The 25,485-nt window shown below is 44.3% G+C and overlaps 1 protein-coding gene across 1 annotated transcript in view; it reads left to right on the top strand.

Annotated features, from left to right (window-relative positions):
* The window catches only part of CHPT1 (choline phosphotransferase 1), a 1,155,717-nt gene that overhangs the window by 457,251 nt on the left and 672,981 nt on the right, over positions 1-25,485 (top strand). Inside the window, exon 2 of the mRNA XM_044087753.1 lies at positions 10,870-11,017. Within this exon, the coding sequence (XP_043943688.1) occupies positions 10,870-11,017 (148 nt within the window). The remainder of the gene's footprint in view (positions 1-10,869; positions 11,018-25,485) is intronic.

The following is a 25,485-nucleotide window of genomic DNA, read 5'->3' as shown; positions in this document are numbered from 1 at the left end:
ATGACATTTTATATGCATGCTTTCATGGTATAAGAGTTCACGTGAAGCAGAGCTCCTCAATGACCTTGTTTAAGCACTTGACAATTGGATGGGGTACTGCAAATTCACTTCTGGAGGTGGCACCTTTGGTCATCATGGACAGGAGCACTCAGTATTGCTCTGTGTACAACAACCGTCTAACTAAGGTCAGCTAGGGTACTCAGGATGTTTTACATGGCTAGGCTTGTAAAGGCCCTAGGGCCATTAGCCTTACCTGTGAACCTATTTGTGAAAATTTAGTGACTGTAGAAGTAGTTAACTTTTAACTGTTTATAGACTGAAGGCAATTTGGCAATAAATTTGACAGACAGCTGTGTCACTTAAAAGGACTGTGCCTTAAAGTGTAACAGACATACAAATATATATATTAGTTGACAAAAAGGCTATTCAGCCAATTTACTTCATCAGATGACATGAATAGGCCTTTCGACAGGGACTCCCATGATTCCCCAGTGAACTATGTAAAATGATTTCTTCTCATCTTTGTTCTGAACTGGTATTCTTTTAACCAGGCTTGCATCTTCCTTATACTGTGGAAATGTTTCTGAGGTCAGTCTCTTCACTGTTTTCTGTAGGCTTCTGATTGTATCATACTTAGCTTTTAGTTCCCCTTTGCCTGTTCAGTGACACAAGCTTGCCTTTGTACTAACCTCCGTGGGTATCTTTTGTTATAAATTGCATAACTTTGGACTTTAATGAGCATGTCCAGGTATCTCAGTGCAGCCAGGTCTCCACTGGTAAATATGGCCCATATAACTGTAGCCTAACCAGTATTTTGTGGAGTGGAGCTTATAACCTGTTGATGTCTTGGCATCATTACCACATGATCTGCAGGAAGTCAGCACATGTGCTTGCCTGCCTTCGCTCCTGAAATGTGTGGTTTGTCCTTGTGTAAGTCCTGCTTACAAGGCATTCCCCTCTTCTACTCCATTCAGCAGCATCACCTACCATATGCAGTAATACTATAAAATACATAATATTGTACTTTTGATGTAGAGCCATTGCTGTGGTCAGGATGTAAGCGTGTTCTGATTGTCCTCAATCTTTATTTTCTCTTTCAAGCTACTGCCTGTACTTCGTTTTTTTTTTGAAACATTGTTATTAACATTACACATTGTACAGTGTAATAGTTGTACACATTCAATTATAAATGAGAAAAATGAGCCATTACAATCTTTTTTCCCACTGTACGCATTATATAAATATAAGTTTTATCTTGACAATTAATCTATTTAACATTGCATAGATTGCTCAAGTTCTGCCTTCCCAGAAATATCACACTTCTCAAGCATTATTCTGTATGTGTTGTTTCCGCAGATTACATTTGTTTCTATGTAATTTAATTCTTCCCTTTTCTAAAGATTCCACCTTCAATTATTTTATCTCTTTTATAGCATTCAACAGTTCTGTTACAGTTGGTTTTGATTTGTGCTTTCTAATAATTGCTTTTTTGGCAGCCAACAGCATTAAACTTCGTAGGATGTCCTTCAAGAATGCAACTGCAGTCATAACATGTGGGTTGTCCTGCCTCAGGCAGCCCTCGGTCGGCCGGATTCCAAAGTCTGGGTCCGACGTCGGCTGATGTCGCATTTCTCTCCGACGTCAGAGCGGCTGGAGTACATAAGCATCAGCCGACGCCATTTTCTCCAGTCTTTCTTGCCGCGCGGTGCCCGAAGCAGAAGCAGTTCGCAAGTGCCGGTCGGTCAGCTCCTGTATTCTTCGATACCAAAGTCATCAAAAAAGCTAAGTACCCCGTTGGGGACCTTTTCTTGCCTCAGCTGATGTCAGAAATTACTGAAAAAGTTAACAATTGTCTTTCTTGTGGTAAACAAATACCTCATAAGGATTTCCACTCTTACTGTCTTCCTTGCCTGGGCCCAGACCACGACGTCTCGGCCTGTGTAGCCTGTGCTCGCTTCAACAAGTGCACTCTCAGGCGCCAGGCGGAGTTCGCTGAAGATTTTTTCGCCGATAAATTTGCTTACACCATGCCGTCGGATCTTCCGACATCGCAAACTCCCAAAAAGCGAAAAGACCGGGACCGACATCCTCGGCCCGCGTCTACCACCGACTCCACGCCAAAACCTAGCGCGAGTACTCCGGTTCCCTCTGAGACGGTCTCTCCACCGCTCCGAACCGAAGACACCGCATTACCGACGACTCCGATTCCGGACATCACTCCGGCGCCAGTTATCGATTTTCCTCCGGATAAAACCGAGGAAATGCCCGAGACCATTGCTGTAGACAAGGTCACTCCTGCACGTGGAGCTGCCAGGCCTCCTATGGCCATGTCTATTAAGGCCTACACTAGGGCTAAGGCAGCCAGCAAAACAAAGCATATTACTTCTAAATCCTTACCTCAGCCTACTCCAGAGACACAAATTATGTCCATGGCTGCTGATTTAATTTCCATGATTAGAGGTTCACAGGCCCATCCTGAGAGAGGATCCCAGCCTCCTTCTGATAAAAGGCCCCGGGTTGAACCCTCTGACCCTATTCCTTCAGATGAAGATTCTGAGGGCTCTGTCCACTCTGATAGCCAGGAAGAGCTCTTCCAGACCTATGAGGACTCGGATGCAGAAGATTCCATCCCCTCGGCCTCCCTCCTGAGGATATTTCTTTTGGGGAAGTTCTGCACAACATGAGGGAACATTTCAAGTGGCAAGGTCAGGAATATTCTGATTCTAGGAAACGCCTGAGGACTTTCCTTAAGAAGCCCCAGCACAGGCCCTTAGCTATTCCTCCTGTACTTGATGTTCTGGATGATTTATATTCTGACTCTAGTGCTACCCTGATTCTCTTCCTCCTGCTCCAGCCAAGCCAGACAGGTATTACAGGGTCCCAGAAACTCATTCCCATTTATTCAGGGCCCATACTGCTGATTTGGAAACTATTTCACAGGGGCCTAAAGGAGTTTCAGCCTCCACCTCTAAAAATCCATTGCCCTCCAACAGGGAAGCTAGGTCCTTAGAGAGATGGGGCAAAAAGGTTTACACATCCACTACCTTATCTATGAGAGCTTTAAATTGCCTTTTTCATATGTTACAATATCAGGGTTACCTGTTAGAAGATTTACAAAAAACATTAGCCACTCCTGATCCTTTAGACAGGAAGACTTTGCAGGAAGCTGTACATAACACTCAGCAAGTAAGCAATCACTTCCTGCAGTGTGGATATGATGCACTGGAAGCTTCATGTAGGGCAGCTATGACAGGGGCAGTCATTCGTAGACATGCTTGGTCAACCTCTACCAGATCATGTAAAAGCAAAACTTCTGGATGCACCTTTGGAAAAGAACAAGCTTTTTGGTGCCAATGCTAAGGATGTGTTAAAGACCATCGAAGAAAAAGCAAAATCAGTTCAGACAGTGAAAGATTTCCTCCAGGTTCAACCCCCCAGATTCAGTAGGAATTGGCCTTCTAAAAACTGGTCCTTTCCTAATCCAGAAAAGTTTCAAAGGGGTAAGAACAGGCGTGGCCGAGGAAGAGGCCAATACAGAGGCCCTTACAGGGGACGACAATGGCAGCCAGGAAACCAAAGAAGTGACGCAGGGGTTTCACCTGCCCCACAACCACAATCTCAATGACTTTCCTCTACTACCGCCTACCAGGGAACAAATAGAAGCTCCCTTGGGTGGGAAATTATCTCTGTTTGCAGAAAATTGGCACAGACTGACAAAGGACAAATGGATTTTGGACATTATAGACCGAGGTTACAGGTTTCATTTTCATACCTTACCAAGAAAACAAGGCATGCCAAACCTACCACAAAACCAGAGGGCAGAGGCTATCAAGCAAATCACTCTGCTGACTCGGATGAAAGCAATAGAAAGAGTTCCACAACAAGAACAAGACCAGGGGTTTTACTCAAGACTGTTCCTTGTTCCAAGAAAAGAATCTCAATGGAAACCAATACTGGACTTGTCCGCATTAAACACCTTTCTCATAGTACCAAAGTTCAAAATGCTGACTCTACAGCAACTCCTTCCCATGCTGGGCAAGGGGTCTTGGCTGATTACTCTGGACCTCAAGGAGGCATACCTGCATGTCCCTATCAGACACAGCTGCAGAAGATACCTCAGATTTCTTGCAGGGCCAGAGCATTATCAATTCTCAGCATTGCCATTTGGCTTATCTACTGCGCCCAGAGTATTCACAAAATGCCTGGCTTCAGTAATTGCTCATTGCAGGCTCCAGGGGATCCAAATTTACCCGTACCTGGACGACTGCCTCATACAAGTGGACGACAAATTGATGTTGACAAAAAACCTGGATTATGTCGTACGATTACTTCAAGCTCTGGGATACACAGTCAACTTCCAAAAGTCAAGACTGCAGCCATCCCAGCAAATAATCTTCTTAGGAGCCAAACTAGACACAGCCTCTCAGATGGCTTACCTGACAGAAGACAAGCAAGAGAAGTTAACTCATTACTTCAAAGGTTTAGCAAAACTCACCCAGATGACTGCATGGAGATTCCTACAGGCCCTGGGTTACATGGCATCCTGCATTCTCCTGGTTCCATTAGCAAGACTACACATGAGAAAGCTTCAATGGTACCTAAAAAGCATTTGGTCTCAACACAGCAACAACTTGGAGACAATCATACCTCTCATTCCATGCCTACAAAAGGAATTCCTATGGTGGGTCTCGGTGAGCCAGGCAAACACAGGTATGTCATTCAAAAAACCACAGATAACACAGACCATGACCACAGACGCCTCAGACCTTGGATGGGGGGGCGCACATGGAAGGCAGGTGTATACAAGGACAATGGTCTCCAAAGGAAACACATCTGCATATAAACCAAAAGGAAATGCTGGCAGTAATGCATGCCATCGAGGCCTTTCAACACCAACTCCAGCAAGGCCATTTACTGATACGGACAGACAACACCACTGTGATGTGGTACATAAACAAGCAAGGGGGCACCCACTCTTACCCCTTTGCAGACTGACAATGCATCTTTGGGAGAAATCACTGAGCCTAAACATCCAGTTACAATCCCAGTTTGTTCCAGGAAAAGACAATGTGTTGGTGGACAGCCTAAGCAGGAATTTCACAGATCCACACGAGTGGAGGTTACATCCAAAGGCCTTCAGACAACTCACTTCGACATGGGGCAAGCCAGAAGTGGACCTATTTGCCTCTCACCTCAACCATCTTCTACCAAAATTCTGCACAAGGACATACCATCCAAAAGCTTGGAAAATAGATGCCCTCTCATTCAACTGGAACTCCCTAACAATCTATGCATTCCTACCTCTGCCACTGATGACCTCAGTATTACTAAAGATCAAAGCAGAGAGACCCAAGGGAATCATAATAGCTCCGGACTGGCCAAGACAACACTGGTACCCACTACTACGGAGCATATGTCACACCAGGAGGTGGGCCCTTCCCCAATGGCCTCTACTTCTGACTCAACACAACTTCGAGACAGTGCATCCAAATCTTCGGACACTGCAGCTAACAGCCTGGGAGATCCCATAAATAACTTCAGCCTATCTCTCTCCAAGGAAGTTCAGCGGATACTAACAGAGGCTCGAAGACCATCCACCAGAAAGGTTTACTTAGCAAAGTGGAAAAGATTCAGCAATTGGAATACCAGCAAGGGACATGATGCATCATTGTTGAACATCCCACTCATCTTGGAATATTTGGCAGATATGTTAAAGAACGGCCTCTCATATTCTTCCATAAAGATACATGCATCTGCTATTTCAGCTAGATACAACACTGATCCTCCTGTTTTTCACACCCTTTACTGAGGCAATTGCTCAGCGGAATAAAGAACATTAAGCCACCAAGAAAGGCCCCAGTGCCAGCCTGGGACCTCAATTTTGTCCTAGAAAAACTGACTCTACCTCCATTTGAGCCAGCAGCTTCAGTTGACTTGCAATTTCTCTCATGGAAGACAGCTTTCCTGTTGGCAATTACATCAGCAAGAAGGGTTTCGGAGCTACAGGCCCTAATGGCAATACCACCCTTTATTATTTTTCACAGAGACAGGGTTTCATTAAGGACCAACCCTACTTTTATGCCAAAGGTGGTATCTAGGGTATCTTTAAATCAAGCCATTCATCTGCCTGCTTTCTTCCCCAATCCTGAGAATAAGGGGGAAAGACTGTTGCATACCTTGGACATTCACAGACAACTTCGTTACTACCTGGACAGAACCAAGGCCAGTAGGAAGTCTGAACAACTTTTTATAGCTTACGCCCCTGCAGTCCAAGGAAAAGCAATTTCAAAACAGACTATTTTAAAATGGATTGGACATTGCATCAGATTCTGTTATTCCTTTCATGGAAAGACTGTTCCAGCCAATGTCAGACCACATTCCACCAGAGCTACAGCCACCTCTACAGCATTCTTAAGAGGGGTGCCTACTAAGGACATTCTAGAAGCTGCTACATGGAGCTCCATGCATACATTCTCCAAACACTACAATCTCCCTCTATACTCCAGATCCAGAGCAGGCTTTGCTTCGGCAGTCCTGCAGGGTTTGATTGCCACACCATCTTTTTCCTAGAGCATTCCTCCTCCCCCAGCTAAGCTATGGTATTCTACCCACATGTTATGACTGCAGTTGCATTCTTGAAGGACATAGTACAGTTTTGTACCTACCATAAATGTAGATGTCCGATAGACATGCAACTGCAGTCGGATTTTCCCACCCTCCATCCCCTCTATGCCTAGGGTCCACTCCTATCCCTGTTACTCTTAGCTGGGGATATCTGTTATGGTGTATTTGTTTTATTGCTCATTTATTTGTTTGGAATCCTGTTTTTGTCTTCCAATTTGATTACAGCCTTCCTTGGAGGGCACCTGGCATCTGGGGCAAGAAACACTGAAGAAAATGGTGTCGGCTGATGCTTATGTACTCCAGCCGCTCTGACGTCGGAGAGAAATGCGACATCAGCCGACGTCGGACCCAGACTTTGGAATCCGGCCGACCGAGGGCTGCCTGAGGCAGGACAACCCACATGTTATGACTGCAGTTGCATGTCTATCGGACATCTACATTTATGGTAGGTACAAAACTGTACTGTCTTACTGTCTCTAGGCAATTTAGTTTCTATATTTTCCTTAGTTAAAGTAGTTTGCTCCCCCAACATTTCTGGCAAAGGACCTTATAGAGATTTTCTAAAATCTATCATCTCATTACATTTCGAAAAATTATGGTCCCAGGTACCCGTTTCTTTCATATCACACCTCCAGCAATTGCTGTCTACATGTGGAAAAATTCTCTGAAGTCTACTTGGAGTATAAAAAATACCTATGCAGACCTCCATGTAAAAATCTTAAACCTTATAGATTTTGTTGCATACGTGGGACCCATACAAATATCTTCCTATTCTTTCTTTGTACATTGCTTTTCCATTCTCATTTCCCAGTCTTGTCTAATATATTTTGATTGATTCTTACAGTTATGCATTGTATGCCCTATTAATTATCCCCTTTTTACTTCATCTTTTGTTCTAGACTCAACTGATCTTTTATTTAACACTCTTCTGTCTCTTTATGTATGCTTGTACTCTGTTATTAATCACTGGTTGGGAAGGTAGTCTCCAGTCTAAATGTCTGCTTGGCCTCATCCCACTCTGACTTTTCCTCTCCCTAGTTATTTGCTTCCAGTTACTTTGTTCCTTTGCTAATTTTCTTCAATGACTTTCAGCTTCGTCTTGCTTATTTTAAGGGCCCCTATTTATAGTCATCCCTATTGGTCTAAGCTCTTTTTTTCATTCCTGTGTTGGCTTAGTTCTCGGATATTTTCTACAACTCTGTACATATAATATTCCATATGTTTGTTACTGTTCTTAAGTGCCTACTCCAAAATCCTACGCTCCCATTTCATCATAATTTCTTTCCACTTGGATTTGTAGTCTTCTGCTTTAGCTACATATACAAGCCTTAACTGTGTAGCTCTAAAGTTTTCATCATCATAATCAACCCCCTTTTCTCCCATTTTATACATGAGGTTCTGGTATTGCATCAACAGTTACCATCTCTCTCGATTTAATGCTATTGCTCTACATTCTTCATCAGTCATGCCAGACTTTCTATCCATATTTTTGCTAGATACCCTTGTTTCCTTTTGCCTTCATCCTGTCCGTCCTAAATCTTCTTCATCAGATTGTCTTCTACATTACTACAGTTGTTCATCTTTTTTTGGCATTCTTCTTTCACACACTACCGCTGACATTCTGTGCCACTTGGATGCAACCCGTTTGATTCTAGCTTTGACTTCCTCATTCAAACTTCCCTTTCCTTCTCCTCAGCCACCTCTCCCAGAAACTTGCAGCTGTTAACCTGTTCTTGCCAACTTACCCATTCATAATCGCCACATTAAAAGTAATGAAAACTTAATTGTTGTTTGACCTCTGAGGCACCCTGTTGATCACTGTCCTCTCCAATAATGCTAAATGCTTTATTGCTACAACCTGTATCCTCCTGTATAACCAGTTGTCTGACCCTCTAGTCTGTGCCCGAGTTCTCATACACTTTAGTTTCTGTTGTAGCTTTCCAGGTGTTATGCAGTCACACACCTTGTTAAAATCTAAAGTAGCAAGTATCCAAATAGCCTTGTAAGTATCAAAAATCAACCACTGAGCAATAAAGGGTTATACAGTCATTATAAAACAACAGCACCAAAGTGAAAGCATACAATGTGTAAGAGTTGTTGTTTTAAGTAAAAGGAATAAGAAAACACCACCACTGCTTTCTTCAGAGTAATAAAGTAGTAATGCTGAAATGCTGGTGTTCAGTTTTCATTTTGTTAAATCTGGCTACTCTGTGTCACAGGCTAATATGTATGACAGTCATGAAACTGATGTTATTGAATGGCACTTCTCAGTACCCACAGTTAAAACTCAACTCCTCAAAACACCAAATGTCTGTAAGTAATGACGTCAAAAGGACTACTCCCCCCCCCCCCAGCTGTGTGTCATAGAGGGATGAAGCACTGACCGTCACTCAGACAACCCAAGTTCAGCTGTTGACATGAGAGTGAGAAGAGCCAGGCAGGGTAGGGTGGAAGTAGTGTCTCACACCAGCTCAGCCAGATTCCTTCCATGCTGTCAGTTCACAGCAACAGTGGCCATAGACCTTGGGAGATATGGGCTTGGCATTCCAAGCCATTCATGGTAGCCTTTCTAGGCTGACCCCCCCCCCCCAAACACACACACACACACGTATCAGGGGATGACTTAAAATGTTGTGAATGTAGATGCTTACATCACCCACCAAGGGGGGTGTTAAAGACATAAGCACAAAATCCCCAATAACTACCTATATGATGGCTTCCAAGGAAGGTAGGTCAGGTGGTCAGCAAGCAGAGAAGTGGAATGGCACATAAAAATGGACTACTTTCAACAAAAAAGCAAAAAAAAAAAAAAAAAAAATCTTTCCTACAGGGGCTGCACCCAGTCAAAGTACCTTTTGGGGGCATGCCCACCATGCAGAGGCCTTAGTAACAGAATGAGTAGTCAGCAGTACAGACAGTGATGCACCGGAACCCCCGCACAACTTGTGAGTCCACTGCTCAAAAATTTACTTTATCAAAATGTCGCTAAACTACATCTTACTCGAGCAGAATTGCTGATTAGCAGATGGAAAGTGCAACTTCTGTAAAACCAGTAGTGGTACAACTCTGATCTCCTGGTTAAGCTATCTACCATTTAGTGTCCTTTATTCGCATTAGTTCAGGCCCAGTAATAGAAATGTCAAGTTGCACAGCAAGACCTTCCTATGAAGCTTTCATAATTTAACTTTAGGAGGCATTAAGTTTTGTTGCTTGTTTCTGTTTGTCTTGTCCATCAAGAGGAAGGCTGCTGCAACTGTGACCCAGATGGCCTGAAATCGATTAGAGACCCAGATGCTGGCAGACCCATCCGAGGATGATGGAAATGTTTCTCTGTTGCTGTCTTACTCATCCTGGGTGGGGGGGGCAGTCTTATCTATTACACTTGGCATACATTGGAGGATGCTACCATGATCAGGTATGAACACAGAAAACTGCATGGTGATAATGTAGCTGGAATAAGTTCTTGAGAGTATGTGTCAACCATCAGTATTGTGTGGTGTGTCAGTTGAGGCCGTCATTGTGAAATGTGGGTTAGGGTTATTGCATGACCTTGATGAGTGCCTGGATGAAAGAACTTGTCAGGTCACAGGATGGATGTTGGCTGGCAAACAGCTGGAAGGCAAAGAATATTATAAAATTATTGCGGACAGCTGATTATTTTTTTTCTAATGAGTATTATTTGTTTATGCCTGCTGTGTTTACTAGATCTACCAGAGAATCAATGCTTCTGTTTTCTTGGAGGCAGGGTAAGCAGTTGGTGAACTGCCATGCTTCAACCATTTGTGACCTAAAGAGTTACCAAAGACTGAACTGTAGTTAAACTAGTAAACATTACTTCACTGTTTTAAACTGTATGTGTAGAGTAGGCACTGGAAAGAGGGAAAATTGTTTTTTTGCTGAATCATCAGGGAGATATAAGTTGTGATGAGACCTTTTAAGCCTATTCATTGAATAGTTGTTGCAGCTATGATTATATTGGAAGTCAAGAAGAAACATTTCAGTTGCAGGTTTTGTATATCACTTACCTAAATCTCACTTCTTCAGACTGATTGTGTGTGTGTGTGTGTGTGTGTGTGTGTGTGTGTGTGTGTGTGTGGTCACAGTTGGGTTGCATGTCTAGGCTTTTATTGGCCCTAGTGGTTTGTTAACCTATGAATGTGCACCTTGGAATGCTTTTATCATGTAACAAAAATATACAGTTTAAACTTGCTTTACAATAAATATGCATTTTGCATTTCTTTGTAGGCACCCTGTTGGGCATACCTGTTGTGTGCAGTAGGACTATTTGCTTACCAAACATTGGATGCTATTGATGGAAAACAAGCCAGAAGAACAAACAGCAGCTCACCTCTTGGAGAACTGTTCGACCATGGTTGTGATTCTCTGTCGATAGGTAATGAATATGTTCAATTTGTTTTACTTGTCGACACCTTTCTGCTTGCAAACCATAAATAAACTCAGGTCTGTACTATAGTCCAGTGTGTAGTGGTCAGTGAACCGTTAAATGCAAGACCTGCTCAGCATGTCTCATCAAATTAATTGTCTGGACCATCTTATAGTTAAAACTTATATCATTCGATTATTTATTTTTGTATTTTAAAGCTAGGATATTCAGTATGCTAAGAAATACATAAGCCCAATTGATTATAGCCATAAAGTCTTCCATTTTAAATGGTTATGTTGACTGACACTTTTGGAAAGGCATACTTGCACCTTATGTTTGAGAATGTGGAACTATAAAATACTATATACAGATAAGAATGTCTTAATCCTTCAAACTTTTTTCCGTTTATTATAAATACATCAGGTCAATCTGATCTCTGACTTTGCCTGGGGTTTTTCTATCCCTGTCAGGCTTTTGTAAATTATGTTACAAGATCTGTTTCTATCAGTTCCACTAGGAGGCTGATGCATTTATATATTGCCATTGCTGTGAGTGTGTATGTAATTAAGATTTCCTTAAATAGTAAGTGGGAAGCACAGTGGTTAGTGTTGGTGTGTGACACCATTCGGTTCCCACTCGGAGTGTTTTCTTTGTGGAATCTGCATGTACTGCCTGTGTTCGTGTATATTTTCTGTGGTGCTCCAGTTTTCTTCAATGTCCCAAAGACAGGTGAAGTGGCAAGCCTGTAAATTATTTGTAGATGTATGTTGTGTGTGTGTGTGTTTGTTCATTTTAATGGGGTGGCGCCCAATTCAGGATGAGGTTCTATGCCAAGCACCGGGTTAGGACCCTCCCACAGTGATCCTGTTTTGGATTAAACAGGTTATCAATGCATGAACAAATGAGTGAATGCAATTTTTGTTTTGTGTAGTACCAGAGTAATGAAAACTAACCCAGAGATCTTCAAGAAGAAAAGCTGTTCTTGAGTTTTAATTGTGAACAATCTTTCAAAGTTGGCTTCTGTATCAGGTGTCAGTGGTAGAAGAAGGAAAGATTATTCACTTTGAGTATGATCAACCTTTCTGCACATGTGTCATGAAAACAAACTGATGAGAGTAGCGTGTAAGAGAAGTGTCTAATCACCCAAACACAAATATTCCTGTTCCAAGTTTAATTCATTCTTCCCATGAGAATGCAAAAATTTAATGGGTAGTGATCCTCCCATCCCCAAGCTGTATGCGTTTCCTGTAATACAGGAAAAATTGGTCTGTGGTCAATCCCAGTATGCTATATGGATATACTGTCAGTGCAGTGTTTGGTGTGTGTAATTGTCGTAAAGTTAAATGTCAATACAACTTGTTTCAACATTATTTTGTCCGTTTGCCTTACTTCATCAGTGAGCTACTGAATATTCCCAGGAATACATTTCCCATTGCTGTGTATCATGACCCTTCATTCATCAGTTCATAGGTACCTACTATGCTATTCATCCGTGAGGATCTTTGAAAAGCCTAGACCTGCATTCTCATGAAATACATCAAACATAAGCAGTGAAAGCAGTGAGTATGTTAAACATCAGCTGCTTAATTATATGCAATTGTACAGACACTGAGCAAGTTAGACATGGAGATTAAACACTTCCTCCTTTATATGTGTATAGAATAAAGTTCAGCTAGAAGTAGAGCTATAAGGCTAAGCTTGGCTTGGGTAGGGAAGAAGAGTGAATAGTAGTACGTAATAGGTGTGATAAAAAAGCAATAGTGAGTTGGGTATGGAGAGGTAAAAATATGGCATTCAAGTCTAAGGATGTACTCCTAGCTGATAACTAAGTATGGATTGGAATGAGTATGGATAATTGATGACTGATTGGCTCAGTTTATGAGGGATGATTGAAACATTTTCTTGTTGACCTCACCTTTGAAACAGTAATTAGTATGGGTCTGAACTCTTTGCAGTCAGTGATGTTACAAATGGCAGGTGGGAGTGAATCCCAGAGTTTAGGTGCCAGGTTGAAAAAAGCATGTTCTGTGGTTGACTGAGAATCATGTAGTGAGTACATGAGCATTGCTGGCTTTTGAGCAAAGTTCATAAGTGGAGCTTTTAAAGGTTAGTCTGCTACCAGTGGGTGGGGTTGGGGGTCAAGGTGAGGACTCAAGAGGCAAGTGTTTTGTGGATTGGGCATAGTGATAGTATATTAACTTGATCACCTATGGGAAGCCAATTGGTCCACTGGAGTGCTATACAATCAACTTTATTTCTAAGGGAGAGAAGTATAAAAGACAAATTTTGTTTGAAAAGGTTTGTAGAAATTCAATTTTTTTTTGTTGGATGAGTTTGCAGTTAGAGATAGAGCTTATTAAAGATGGTGCTGGGGGACATTTCTACCGATGGATTTTCTACCATCCGGGGTGCGCAAATGTCTCTTCAACAAGTTATCCATTTATATACCGTGCAAATTCTACTGTCATTTATTTCACTGCATAATGACATTGTACTCTGCATATTTCTATCATTAAGAAATGCTATTCATATTTTTATGGTTTCTTATTGCTGTAAATTGTATTCTGTTGTATATTAATTTTTGTTTAGTTGTTTGCTGTAATAATTTTTAATTTGTTACTGGAGCTTTTCTCTCCAGGCTTCCACTGAAAATGGGTTATTCTGACCCGGTGGACTTTCCCATTCAACAATCAATCAATAAATAAATAAATATGTGATGTGAATGCACCCATAAACGGTGTGATTGATGTTAGCCTTTACTCCATCAACACTGAGTGACATGTTTAGGTTTGGATGAAGTGATAGCCCAGGATGAATAATGATACACAGTTGATAGGGTGTGTGATGCAGGAGAGAGAGGGGTGAATAGAGAAGATAGTTTAGTTAGTTTTCATGGGGAGCCAAAGAACAAGACTTTAGTTTTTTTTACTGTTTACCTCATATTTATATACATATATTCTTATGTGTTTTCCATTCAAGTGGTCTAACTGTCACTTTAATCACAAGTGATCTAAAAAAAAGTAGTCTAATCACAGTTGGTCTAATGATATATTCCAGTATATTTTACCAGGTATAACTCTGATAATAAAGAGAGTTTATAATTTTTGATCAATGGTATTAGATTTTTTATAGATTTATATGTAATGTGTCTCATTATAGTATGTTGTATTGTGTGATATGGTGGCACATTTCCAGTGCTGTACCCCTTTCTTTCGCTGTAGTGTGGCCATGCAGTTGTTATATAAAAGATAAGGGGTGTGAGAGTATGGGAGACAAAGCTGCACCACCTTTTTGTTTTGTTTTTTTAATATTTTTTTGAGTTTTGCTAAGTTAAATGCATAGCCTGTCTTGGGTTAAATGTCACCTCAGGAGAAGGGCTCCATGGTAGCTTCCCTGCTGCCCACTGTTGCTACATTACACCCCCTCGCACACATTCCCTGGTGCATCCACCTCCCAGTTCCCGACATCATCCAGATTACATCTGATGTTATCCATGTTTTCATCCATCACCATGGGGTCTTGGATCCAGTATTGGATCCAGGCTGGCAACATTCAGCAGATGGATCCAAGGCTCTGGCTTCTCCCTCTTCCATAATGCCCTGCTGCCCTCTAATCTTCAGATCTTGTTTGCCATGCTTCCTGTGCAGACACGTGTCCTCTGGCTGGTTAAGTAAAAAGTTTCAATTTTTTTCCCCTCTATCTAGCATTGTCTGATAGGTCTGCTGGTTTTAAAAGTGTTCCTCATGCGGTTGGAAAATGCCTTATTCCGATATGCATGAGGAGTGTGTGTACTGTTTGGGTGCTCCGTACCTGGAGGTTGAGTGTGACCTTTGTGGCACATTTAACCTCAGGCCCTTAGCAGAGTGCCACAACAAACTTCTTCTGAAGGGTTTGGTCCAAGAGGGACCCTTTGTTTCCCCCCTCCGAAGGCTTCCTCTTCCAATCCGAAGAGAAAGACTCCTTGTCTCCAACCATTTCCCACCAAGAAACCATGGCTGTCAGATCCCATATCTCTGGATCCGATCCCATCCTGGCCCACCCCAGATATGAGGTCTTCAGAGCCGAGAGCTGTGGAGCAGTCTATTGGATCCAGGTCCTCTCCGGATCAGAGGCCCCCGGATCTGACCAAGGTTGGGCAAGGCTCGGATCTGACCTATTCTTGGGATCCGTCCTCTGAGCCCCTTAAGCCTTTGGATCCGACAGGGTTGTCGGATCTGATTATTATCTTGGAGAAACCTGCTATCACTACAATCTCAAAACAGAGGCCCCAGTTGGCTCCAAGGCATCAGATCCATTTCCTGGAGCCTGGTGATAGTTCAGAGACGTCTCCTTCCAAATCTACCCACTCCTCTTCCTCCTCTAGACCCATTAGGAGTCTTTTGCCCTCAGACATGGATAGGATGATGTGGAGTTTTTCCAAGGATCAGATAGAGTTGGGGCTCCTGGGTTCTCCTGCCCATTTGGCCAGGGGAACCTCCCCCCGACTTCTCGTTCTCCTCATCCAATCCTGGTGGGTTTGGATTCTAGGGACCAGGAAGTCTGCGGCCAGATTACAGTGAGGCTGAATATTCCCCCTTTCTCGTTCCCACCAGGGTCCCTGGCTTATTCTGTTTCTCTGACCTTGGAGCACTGTGAGACCCGTGCAGGAGTAGTCAACACTGGCTCTGCAGAGGGGGGTCTGGTAACATTTTTCTGGACTGATCCCTTCCTCTCAGCACTTCAGCCTTCAATAGCTCTGGGCAGGTATTAACCAGTGGTCTGTTTCCAGATACTTTCCTCTTCTCTTGGCGACTTTTCCCATGGACATAGGGGACAGGCCAGCTTTCAGTCCCTCAACCTTCTGGGTGGTAGAGGGGACCTTTTCTAGGTCTGGAGTTTCCTCTGCTGCACCTTCAGGTCCCTCCTGGCCTCTCTTTACCTCAGCTGGTGAGACCACACATCCTGTCCCAGGTCAGCCCTCCCAGTCGAGCCTTTAGGGGGTTACCTCCCTTCTATGAGTCCCTGTCTCTTCTGAGTCCTCCCAGGAGCCCCCAGAGGAGGAGGTTCATCGTAAGAGAAAGTGCAAGCGAAGGCACTTGGACTCCCTTGCGGAGTCCCTCACCGAGGATACAGACATCGAGGAAGGAGATGGATCTCCCAGATCTCCGTCTGATGATGTCTCCTTTGGAAATATCCTTGAGCTCCTCAAAAAAAGTGCGGATGGTCTCCCCAACCCCCATCTTCGGAGGAGTCTGTATTTCTGAAGGCCTTCAGGATGGGCACATATACCTCTTGGGTGTTCCCCAATGCTGAGTTAGTGGATCTGATTGCCAGCAGGGCCTGAAAGGAACCTGACATGTTGGAGCCTGTTCCAAAGAGGGCCGATTAGTTCTTTAGTCCCCCTGAGAATCATTTGTCCTGGAGCAAAGGGGTCCCAGTCAATGCCATCATGGCTGCTGCCACTACAAAGGAGGAGCTAGCAGAGCAGTGCTTCATGGTCCATCCCCCAAACAGGGAGTTCCAGGCGATAGACCATTTTGGGGAAGCGGGTGTACACCTCAGTTACCTATGGACTGACAGCAGCAAATTACTTTGCACATTTTATCCACCTCCAAAGGGATTTGGTCCAAGAACTTTCCACCTCCCTTACAGAGCTATTGCCTGTGGAGAACCTCAAGCAGGTGTCTCCCAAACTGTCCACTCTGATGTCCCTTATGAATTCCTCGATGAGGCTAATTTCCAAAGCAGCAGAAACTACCTCTTGAGCGGTTGTTACAGGCATTGCCGTGTGTCATCATGCCTGACTACACTTGTGCAGGTTCATGGAACCCTTTAAGGTGTCCTTTACTAATGCCCCCTTCGATGGTTCTATTCTTTTTGGACCTTCTGCGAAGAACACTTTGACCTACAGTCTGCGGTAGGGATCAAGCTTTCTGCCCCCCAGAGGTCCTTTTCTAAGATCCAGCGGGGAACCAGAAAGATGTGAAAGATGAACCAGAAAGACTTCCACCTGTTAAACTTTGAATTGTTTTTAGTTTACTTTTGAGTTAAGTAAAATACTGTTCTGTACTCTCGAGCTTTTCCCGGCCTCTGCTGAAAATGGATATGTATCCAGCTGGACTAGCCCGGTCAACAAATGTAAAATAAATAAATAAAATAAATAATAAATAAATGTGGTTCCATAAGGCACAGTCTCCCTTTCAGGATGCTCCTGATGAATCCTCTTCCAGAAGCAGGGGAAGAGGTTTCAATGAACGATAACTTCCTCAAAACGGGGGGGGGGGGGTCCGCAAAATCAGGCCCCCAGAGAACCCTTCAATGAGCAGTCCTATCAGTGCTCCGGAAGCGTTGTCTGATTGCTGTGCCCTGGAGGCAGTCAGGGGTCACATTTCCCTACACCCCCCTAGCCTGGACAAACATCACTTCCAATCAGTAGGTGTTGAGCATTGTTTCCAGGGGCTACTTCATTCCCTTTTCACAACCTCGTCTAGTAAGATGTTACCTCTCAGACACTCCATCCATTCAAAGGGAGTTGGCTTCCAAAGAACTTCAACAGCATCTTCTAAAAGGAGCAATCCAAGAGGTCCCAGCAGGACAAAGAGGATCCGGCACTTATTTTTGCTTCTTTTTAGTGCAAAAAAGATGGGGGACCTTCGTCCTATCCTGGATCTCAGTGAATTTGATCTTTCATTAAAGAAATCAAAGTTCCAGATGGTCACTGCTCAGTCCATTCTGCCACTTTTACATAAGGATGATTGGATGTGCTCTGTGGATCTCAAGGAACCTGCATTCACATCAGAATACACAGGCATTCAAGGAGACATCTTGGCTTCCAGTGTAGACTCCTGAGCTTTGGTCTCACCACAGCCCCGTGGGTGTTTACCAAATCCATGGCACTGGTAGAGGCTCACCTGTGGCTGCATGGGTTCCAGGTCTTCCTGTACCTTGACGATTGGCTTCTCATGGCACCTTCAAGGCATCAACTGTTTCAAGCTATTCAGTATGTTCTCTCCCTCTTCCATCAGCTGGGGATAACCGTCATTCTTGCAAAATCCAATCTGATTCCCACAAAACAGTTGGAATTTATAGGAGTTCAGTTGAACTCCATTTTAGAGATGGTAAATTTACCTCTGTGCAGAATTCAGTTGATACGGGATCAGGTCACACAGATATTAGACCTGTCGCACCCCCCCCCCAGTTCTTCAGTTCGTCGGATCCATGGCTTCAGCCATTCTTCTTCTTCCCCTGGCCAGGTACCACATGCGTGTGTTACAGTGGACTTTAGCTGTCCGGTAGTCATCTCTGCTTCATCCTTTGTCTATGACCTTAAAACTGGCGCCTGTGTGCAGATGTCACCTCCAGTAGTGGCTTCAATCGCAGGATCTCTGTCTGGGTAGGCCCTTCTCTCTCCCGCTGCCTATGGCCACAGTGACCATGGACACCTCCCTCCTGGAGTGGGGGGGATTTTGGGGGGAAGACTGTCCAAGGCACGTGGTCCCCAGTAGGGACCAAGTTGCATATAAATGTTCTAGAGATGAGGGCAGGTCTTCTGTTATTGCAAGGCTTCCAAGACTGCCTCCCTCTAGGGACAATTGCAGTTCACGCAGGCAACAGGGCAGTTGTCTGGTATGTCAAAAAGCAGGGGGGAACATGTTCATACCATTGTGCAGGGAGGCAATGAGAGTGTGGGAATGGGCTATGTCCTCCAGCCGCTTCCTTATTGCAACACACATACCTGGGGATTCCAACGTGTTGGCCGACAGGCTCAGCAGATATCTCTTGAGTTCTCATGAGTGATCTCTCAATCCTTCAGTGGCAGATCAGGTTTCTGACCATTGGGGTCAACCGTGCTGCAACCTTTTTGCCTCTCCAGTCAAACACAAATGCAGCAGGTATTTTGCCCTGATAACCAAGGGACGCTGTAATCCACGATAGGCATCATGGTCTCCTTTACACATACCCTCCTATCCCCTTAATACCCATGGTTCTACAGAAAGCACAGCACCTGAGGACATCCCTTATCCTCTTTGCCCCTTTCTGGCCTCATCAGTCATGGTTCCCCTTCATCAGGTATCATCTGAAGTATCCACCATGGATACTGGATCCCCATCAGGATCTGATTTCCAATTCCTTTTGGACTTCCTCTCCCAGCCTTCGGCCCTTTCACCTAACCACATGTTTTTTACAGTTCCAATGATCATTAAACATTCCAGGCTAGTGTCCCCCATTAAACACATCATTATGGCCTCCCAAAAACCCTCTATAGAAAAGTGTACATGAGTAAGTGGAAAAGGTACTCCATCTGGGCCAGGAGCAGGAATCTGGATCCCTTTTCTGCTTTGATTTCAGATATACATTTGTTCAATTTTTCCACTATTAAGCTGCAGTTAGCAGTGATTTCCAATTTTCAAAAGAGCTTTGAATCCACCTTTGCATCTAGACTTGGTAAGGCCTTTATGAAGGGGGTCTTTCTGTTTCAGCCTCCAGTTAAGGACCCTTTGCCTCCTTGGGACCTAGCACTGGTCCTGCAGTTGTTGACTAGGAGTCCCTTTGAACCTGCTAGTTCCTGTGATCTCAAGTTCCTGTCTTGGGTGACAGCCATTCTGGTGGCTATCCCTTCAGCTAGGAGGGTCTCAGAACTGCAAGCTGTCACCATTACTCCTCTTTATATGCCCTTTCACAAGGACAAGGTCTCCTTGAGAATGAATCCCTCCTTCTTACCCAAGATTGCTTCTGAGTAGACCCTAAATCAATGTATTTAGCTTCCAGCATTCTTCCCAACTATTCCAGCAAGGGGGAATATATCATATTCATACCTTGCATGTTCACTGACAGCTGCATTTCTGCTTGCATGAGACTAAAGATTTTTGTAAGTCAGAGCAGCTTCTTGTGGCTTTTTCTAGTAACAGACATGGCCTTCCAGTCTCTAAGGTCACTGTTTCTAAATGAATATCTATCTGATTCTCTATGGTCTACAATCTTAACACCTGGACCTTCCAAGTCATGTCAGGTCCCATTCTACTAGGTCTGTGGTGACGTCTTCAGCCTTTGTAGCAAGGCTTTCTATTGATGACATGTGTGCTGCTGCCACTTGGTCTAATCCTCACACCTTTATATCCCATTACAAACTGGATTTAATTTCTGGGAGTAGGGCTTCTTTTGGCTCCACATTGCTCCGACATGTCCTTCCTTGAGGCCTCCCAGGATATTTGGTAGCTGGGGACTCTGACCCTATGGTGATGAATGAAGACATAGATAACATCAGATAAAGAGTTATGTACTTACCATAACTTGGCATCTGTGTTATCTTGTATCTTCATTCATCATATTTCCTACCCGCCATCCCACTACCTGGTTCGCTTGTGGAGGAAGTTGGAGTGGTTTCCTTCCACCTTGGTAGGAATAGCCTTTAGGATTATGTTAGCAAACTCGATCTGGGGATTAGAGGGCAGTAGGGCATTATGGGAGATGGAGGAGCCAGAGCCTTGGATCTGTCTGATGAATGTTGCCAGCACGGAAGCTATATCTGATCCAAGACTCTATGGTGATGAATGAAGACATAGGATAACACAGATGCCAAGTTATGGTAAGTACATAAAAAGAAGTTATGTTCTTGCTGGATGAATTTGCAGCCGATCCTTGGCTCTGACTTGGCCACTTACTATAGCTCGAGAGCTCTTTACTGGCTCAAGGCTACCCCTTATCCCAGAATGCCCAGCACCAGCTACCCAGATCTCGTTTGAGATAGCTCGCACTAGACATAGTTATAGAAGATAATCCATTAGTAAACCTGGATATACAGTTAATTGTTATGGTTTGGTTGAGAAGCCACTAATAACAAAACAAATTAGCCATTGAAACCACTGAGAAACTCCTCTCAATCCTCGAGGAAGGGGGATGATGGGAGGGACGCAAGAAGGAAGGCGAGATGAAGGACAACTAGCATGGAACGTTATGGTAGGTACACAACTTCTTTATGTTTTGTCCAATCTCGCCTTCATTCTTGCTGGCTGGGACAGCGTCCCTAGCACCTCATTCCTGGGTGGCTCAGTGGAGCAGACTCTCCAGAACCGTGGAATCAAAGGAAGCTCTGCCCTGGGAGACCACATCTACTTTGTAATGAGAAATGAATGTATGAGGATCTGCCCAAGTAGCTGCTGCACAAATTGAATCTATGGGCAATCTAGATTGAAATGCTACCGAAGTAGCTACTGACCTGGTTGAATGACCTTTGGGTTTTGTTGGAAGATCTTTTTGTCGCAAGTGGTAGGTAAGGACTATGTTGTTGTCTTTCGGCTTTTCCCGGTTAGGGGTCACCACAGCAGAACTTCAGTCCGCTAATGATTGGCAGTAGATTTTGATGAATGCTGAGGTGCCAGCTCAACGTGGACTATGGTGTCCGATAACCATTTTGACAATGTTACTTTAGAAATTGGAAGGCCCTCTTTGTTGTTAGTAGGGAGGGTGGCCTAATGGTTAAGGTGTTTGCCTTACAAACACAAGGTGCAGGGTTTGAGTCTCACAAGGGATAATTGGCTAGGCTTAAAATGGCTCGCAAGGGCAGTTAGCTTAGTATGAACCTATTAGTTAGGTATTGCCAGTAAAGGAAAGGAACAACTGATCTGATTTTCTCATTTCTTTAGTTCTATGGAGATAGAAACGCAGTTGTCTATGCACATCCAGTAGGTGTAATCTGTATTCTGCCTTGTTGGAATGATTAAGGAAAATGACAGGGAGTTCAATAGATTGATTCAAATTGTGGTCTGAACAAACTTTAGGTAGAAAAGATGGATTAGTTCTCAGGGAAACTCTGTCTTTGTGAAAAACTAGGTATGGAGGGCGAACACATAGTGCATGAAGTTCTGAAACACGTCTGGCAGAAGGGGTCTACTTCACGATGTTGAAAGCCGACAATATCGAAAGCGAAGAACATCGTGCAGGTAAACTGAAATCTCTGTAGGGGGAGATTTCCGTTTACCTCAATGTAGTGTGGTCTCGGAGTTGGAATATTTAAGTAGGGGGGGGTGGGGGGTGCAGGGGGGCTTGCCCCCTGCCTACGCAAGTTTTTATTTTTTTTAAACGTTATTCGATGTTTTACTACATCGATCACTAGAGGTCGACCTGTAGTGATTCGATGTAGTAAGATTTCGATAACGTGATATAGACACTGGCAGAAGTAATAGCAACTAAGAAAAGAGTTTTCCAAGAGAGAAACTTCAAGGAACGTGACGCTGCTGGTTCAAAGGGTGGCAGTATCAAGGAGGCAAGAACTAAATTGAGATCCCAAGGTGGAAGTGGCTCTTTCACTGGGGGTCTAAGTAGAGATGTACCTCTCATGAAGGCCTTACAGAGTTTCTGAGACATTATGCTGGAGTTAGAAACTCCGACATGAAAATTTGAAATGGCAGCCAGTTGTACTCTGATGGTAGCAGCTGCTGCACCAGAATGAAACATTTCTGCTAGGAAGTCCAAAATCTCGTGTACAGGAGCTGTAAAAGGATCTAAATTCCTGGATTCTGCCCAGTAAGAGAATCTTTTCCATTTGCTAGCATAGACATTCCTCGTATTTGTCTTATGGGAGGAAACAGCAATATCATGCACTTCTGGGGAAATATTGGGGAGCCTGGCTAGGATTGGAAGTGGAGCAACCAAGCTGTGAGCTTGAGAGATTGGAGGGATTGGTGTAGCCCACCTGATTGATGAATCAATAGGTCCAGTACTGGGTCCAGAATCCAAGGCTGGGCTAGAAGTTGGGGGTGAAGGAACGGAAACCAAATCTGTCGAGGCCAAAAGGGGGCAATGAGGATCATTTTGCAATTCAATGATTTTGCTTTCTGAATGACTTTTGGAATTATGGGGATGGGGGGAAATGCATAAAGGAGTCCCTGAGGCCAATCATGGACTAGAGCGTCCCTGGGTGTTTGACCTGGAGGAGGAGCAAGGGAGAAGTAGCTGCTGCATTTGTTGTTGAGGGGAGAGGCAAAGAGATCACAGCAAGGCTAGCCCCATTTGCGGAAAATAAGATCCACAATTTCCTGTTTCAGAGACCACTCATGAGGCATGAGGATAACCCTGCTGAGCCTGTCTGCTATTACGTTGGATGTCCCAGGGATATGTGTTGCTATCAGAAAACGTTGGGAGGAAATCACCCATTGCCACAGTCTGAGGGCCTCTCAGCATAAGGGGTATGACCTGGTTCTGCCCTGTTTGTTGATGTACCAAACCACTGATGTTGTCCGTCTGTATTGCAATAGTCCCGGCAGGAAGAGAGTCTTGAAGAGCTTGCAATGCTAGGCGCACCGCTCTCATCTCCAGAATGTTGATGTGCAAGTGGTACTCGTGAGGTTGCCAAGTGCCTTGGACTGTCTTTCCTAGATAATGCCCCCCTGTCAGGGAAGCATCTGTGGTCACTGTGGCGACCGGATGAGGTTCCATGAAAGGTCTGTCCTGAGAAACTAGTGGGGAGACCATCCACCAGGAAAGGTGTCTTTTCCAAGAGTCCGTAATTAGCATCATGTGAGACATGGGTAATTCCTGGAAGGACCAGTGTGTGAAAATAAGCCACTGAAGGATTCTCATGTGAAAGCATGCTAAGGGGACTAGAAGAATGGCTGCTGCCATGGACCCTAGAGCTTGAAGGACATATTTTACTTGAATTATTTTGCTCCTCAGGAGAAGTGACACCTGTTTTCGAAAAATGGAAACTCTTTCCTGAGGCAATTGTACAATCATTTTCTTGTGTCTAGCTCTGCTCCTATGTATGTAATAGATTGACAGGGCAACAAGGCAGATTTTTCTATGTTTATTGTGATGCCTAGTTGAGCACAGGATGTGATGGTGTAATCTCATGCTTCTATAAGTTGTTGCCTGGTGGTAGCAGTGAGGAGCCAGTCGTCCAGATAAGGAAACACCTGGAATCCTTGACGTCTCAGGTGAGCCATGACTACTGCAATGCATTTGGTGAACACCCTGGGGGCTGTGGTGAGACCAAAGGGCAGAGCTCTGAATTGGTAATGACTGGCCCCTAGCCAGAAGCGTAGAAATCTCATGGACCATCTTGTCCATTTTTATATGATAGCACGCGTCCTGACGATCTATGGAGCACATCCAATTGTCCTGACCCAGAAAGGGGAGAATGGACTTCAGTGTTACCATCTGGAACTTTTCTTTTTGTACAGATTTATTTAATCTGCTGAGATCCAGAATTGGTCTCCAGTCCCCTATCTTTTTGGGCACCAAAAAGAATCTTGAGTAAGTTCCGGATCCTACTTGGCCTGCGGGGACTTCCTGGATGGCTCTTTTTTCTAGCAGTCTTGAAACGTCTGTGACTGCCTGATCCCTTAGATTGGGTGGAACATCTGGGATGGATTTTTTTGAGACAAAAGGGGGTTGATGAAAGGGAATCTTGTAACCTCCGGATATAATGGCTAGTACCCATTTGTCTTTTGTAATATTTTGCCAGGCGATTGGGTACAATGAAAGCCATCCCACGACTGCCTCCAGAGTTGAGCAGTCGGGCATCCCTTCAGGGATGTTGATAGGGTTTGGAGGAGAACATATCTCTGTTACCCTGATTTTGCGGACCCCCTCTGCCATGAGGGCAGCGTCTGCCATTGTTATTATTTCCCCACTCTGCCCCTGGGGGAAAATTCACCACGTGCATCAGGCAAGGGTCCCTGGGATTTCTGAAACCACATCTTTCCACCCTTCTGACCCTTTGGGTATGGTCCGGTAGGAGTGGAAAAACGTTCTTGCCTTCCTGCTGGCACCTGGTAAGCATGTCTTTCACCTGAGGCCCAAAGAGAGAGGAGCCATCAAAGGGGGTATTGGTGAAGGACTCTCTGAAAGGTTCAGCAAACTAACACAGTCGCAGCCAAGAATGTCTCCTAAGAGCCACTCTTGTTTCTGCAGCTCTACTCGCTCCATCGGCTGTGTATGAAATAAGCCTCATGGAGGAGTTGACTATTGAATTTAGAGTCGCCAGCTGGGTAGCTACCTTGGCTGAAACTCCCTCAGCTGTGGGATCTTGTAGGGTATCTCCAAGCTCTTTTAGGAGATCCCTCTGAAGCCTAGTAAAATGGGAAAGATAGTTCAGGGACCTAAGGGAGAAGGTCGCTGATGAAAACATTTGGTTCCCATATCTGTCCATCGTACAAGAGTCTTTATTCGGTGGATGGACAGATGAGGAGGTTTCAGCTAACTCTCTCTTTGTGGCTGCTGCTACCACCATGGCATCAACTGGGACACCTTTAGTTACAAATTGTTTGTCTTGGGGAGCTGTGATGAATTTATTGGGTCTCCTCGGGACAGGTTCCATGGAATCTGGAGTTGACCAAGCCTTCCGAGACACTACAGACATGAGTGGATCAAAAGGCGGAGACACCCAGGAGGTGGAAGGTTGGGAACCAAATGCGTCCAGGTATACAGACTCATCCTCGGAGGGGGCTAGGGAAGTCCAGCTACGCCTCTGCCTGGGAATCTCAAGGATGTCCGAAAAG

The sequence above is a fragment of the Protopterus annectens genome, chromosome 11.part0 (genome assembly GCF_019279795.1).
Source record: "Protopterus annectens isolate FY-2018-M chromosome 11.part0, PAN1.0, whole genome shotgun sequence".
NCBI classification, from domain to species: domain Eukaryota; kingdom Metazoa; phylum Chordata; order Ceratodontiformes; family Protopteridae; genus Protopterus; species Protopterus annectens.
The sequence above is the reverse complement of the archived record's forward strand: the minus strand, read 5'-3'. Positions and strand labels throughout refer to the sequence as shown.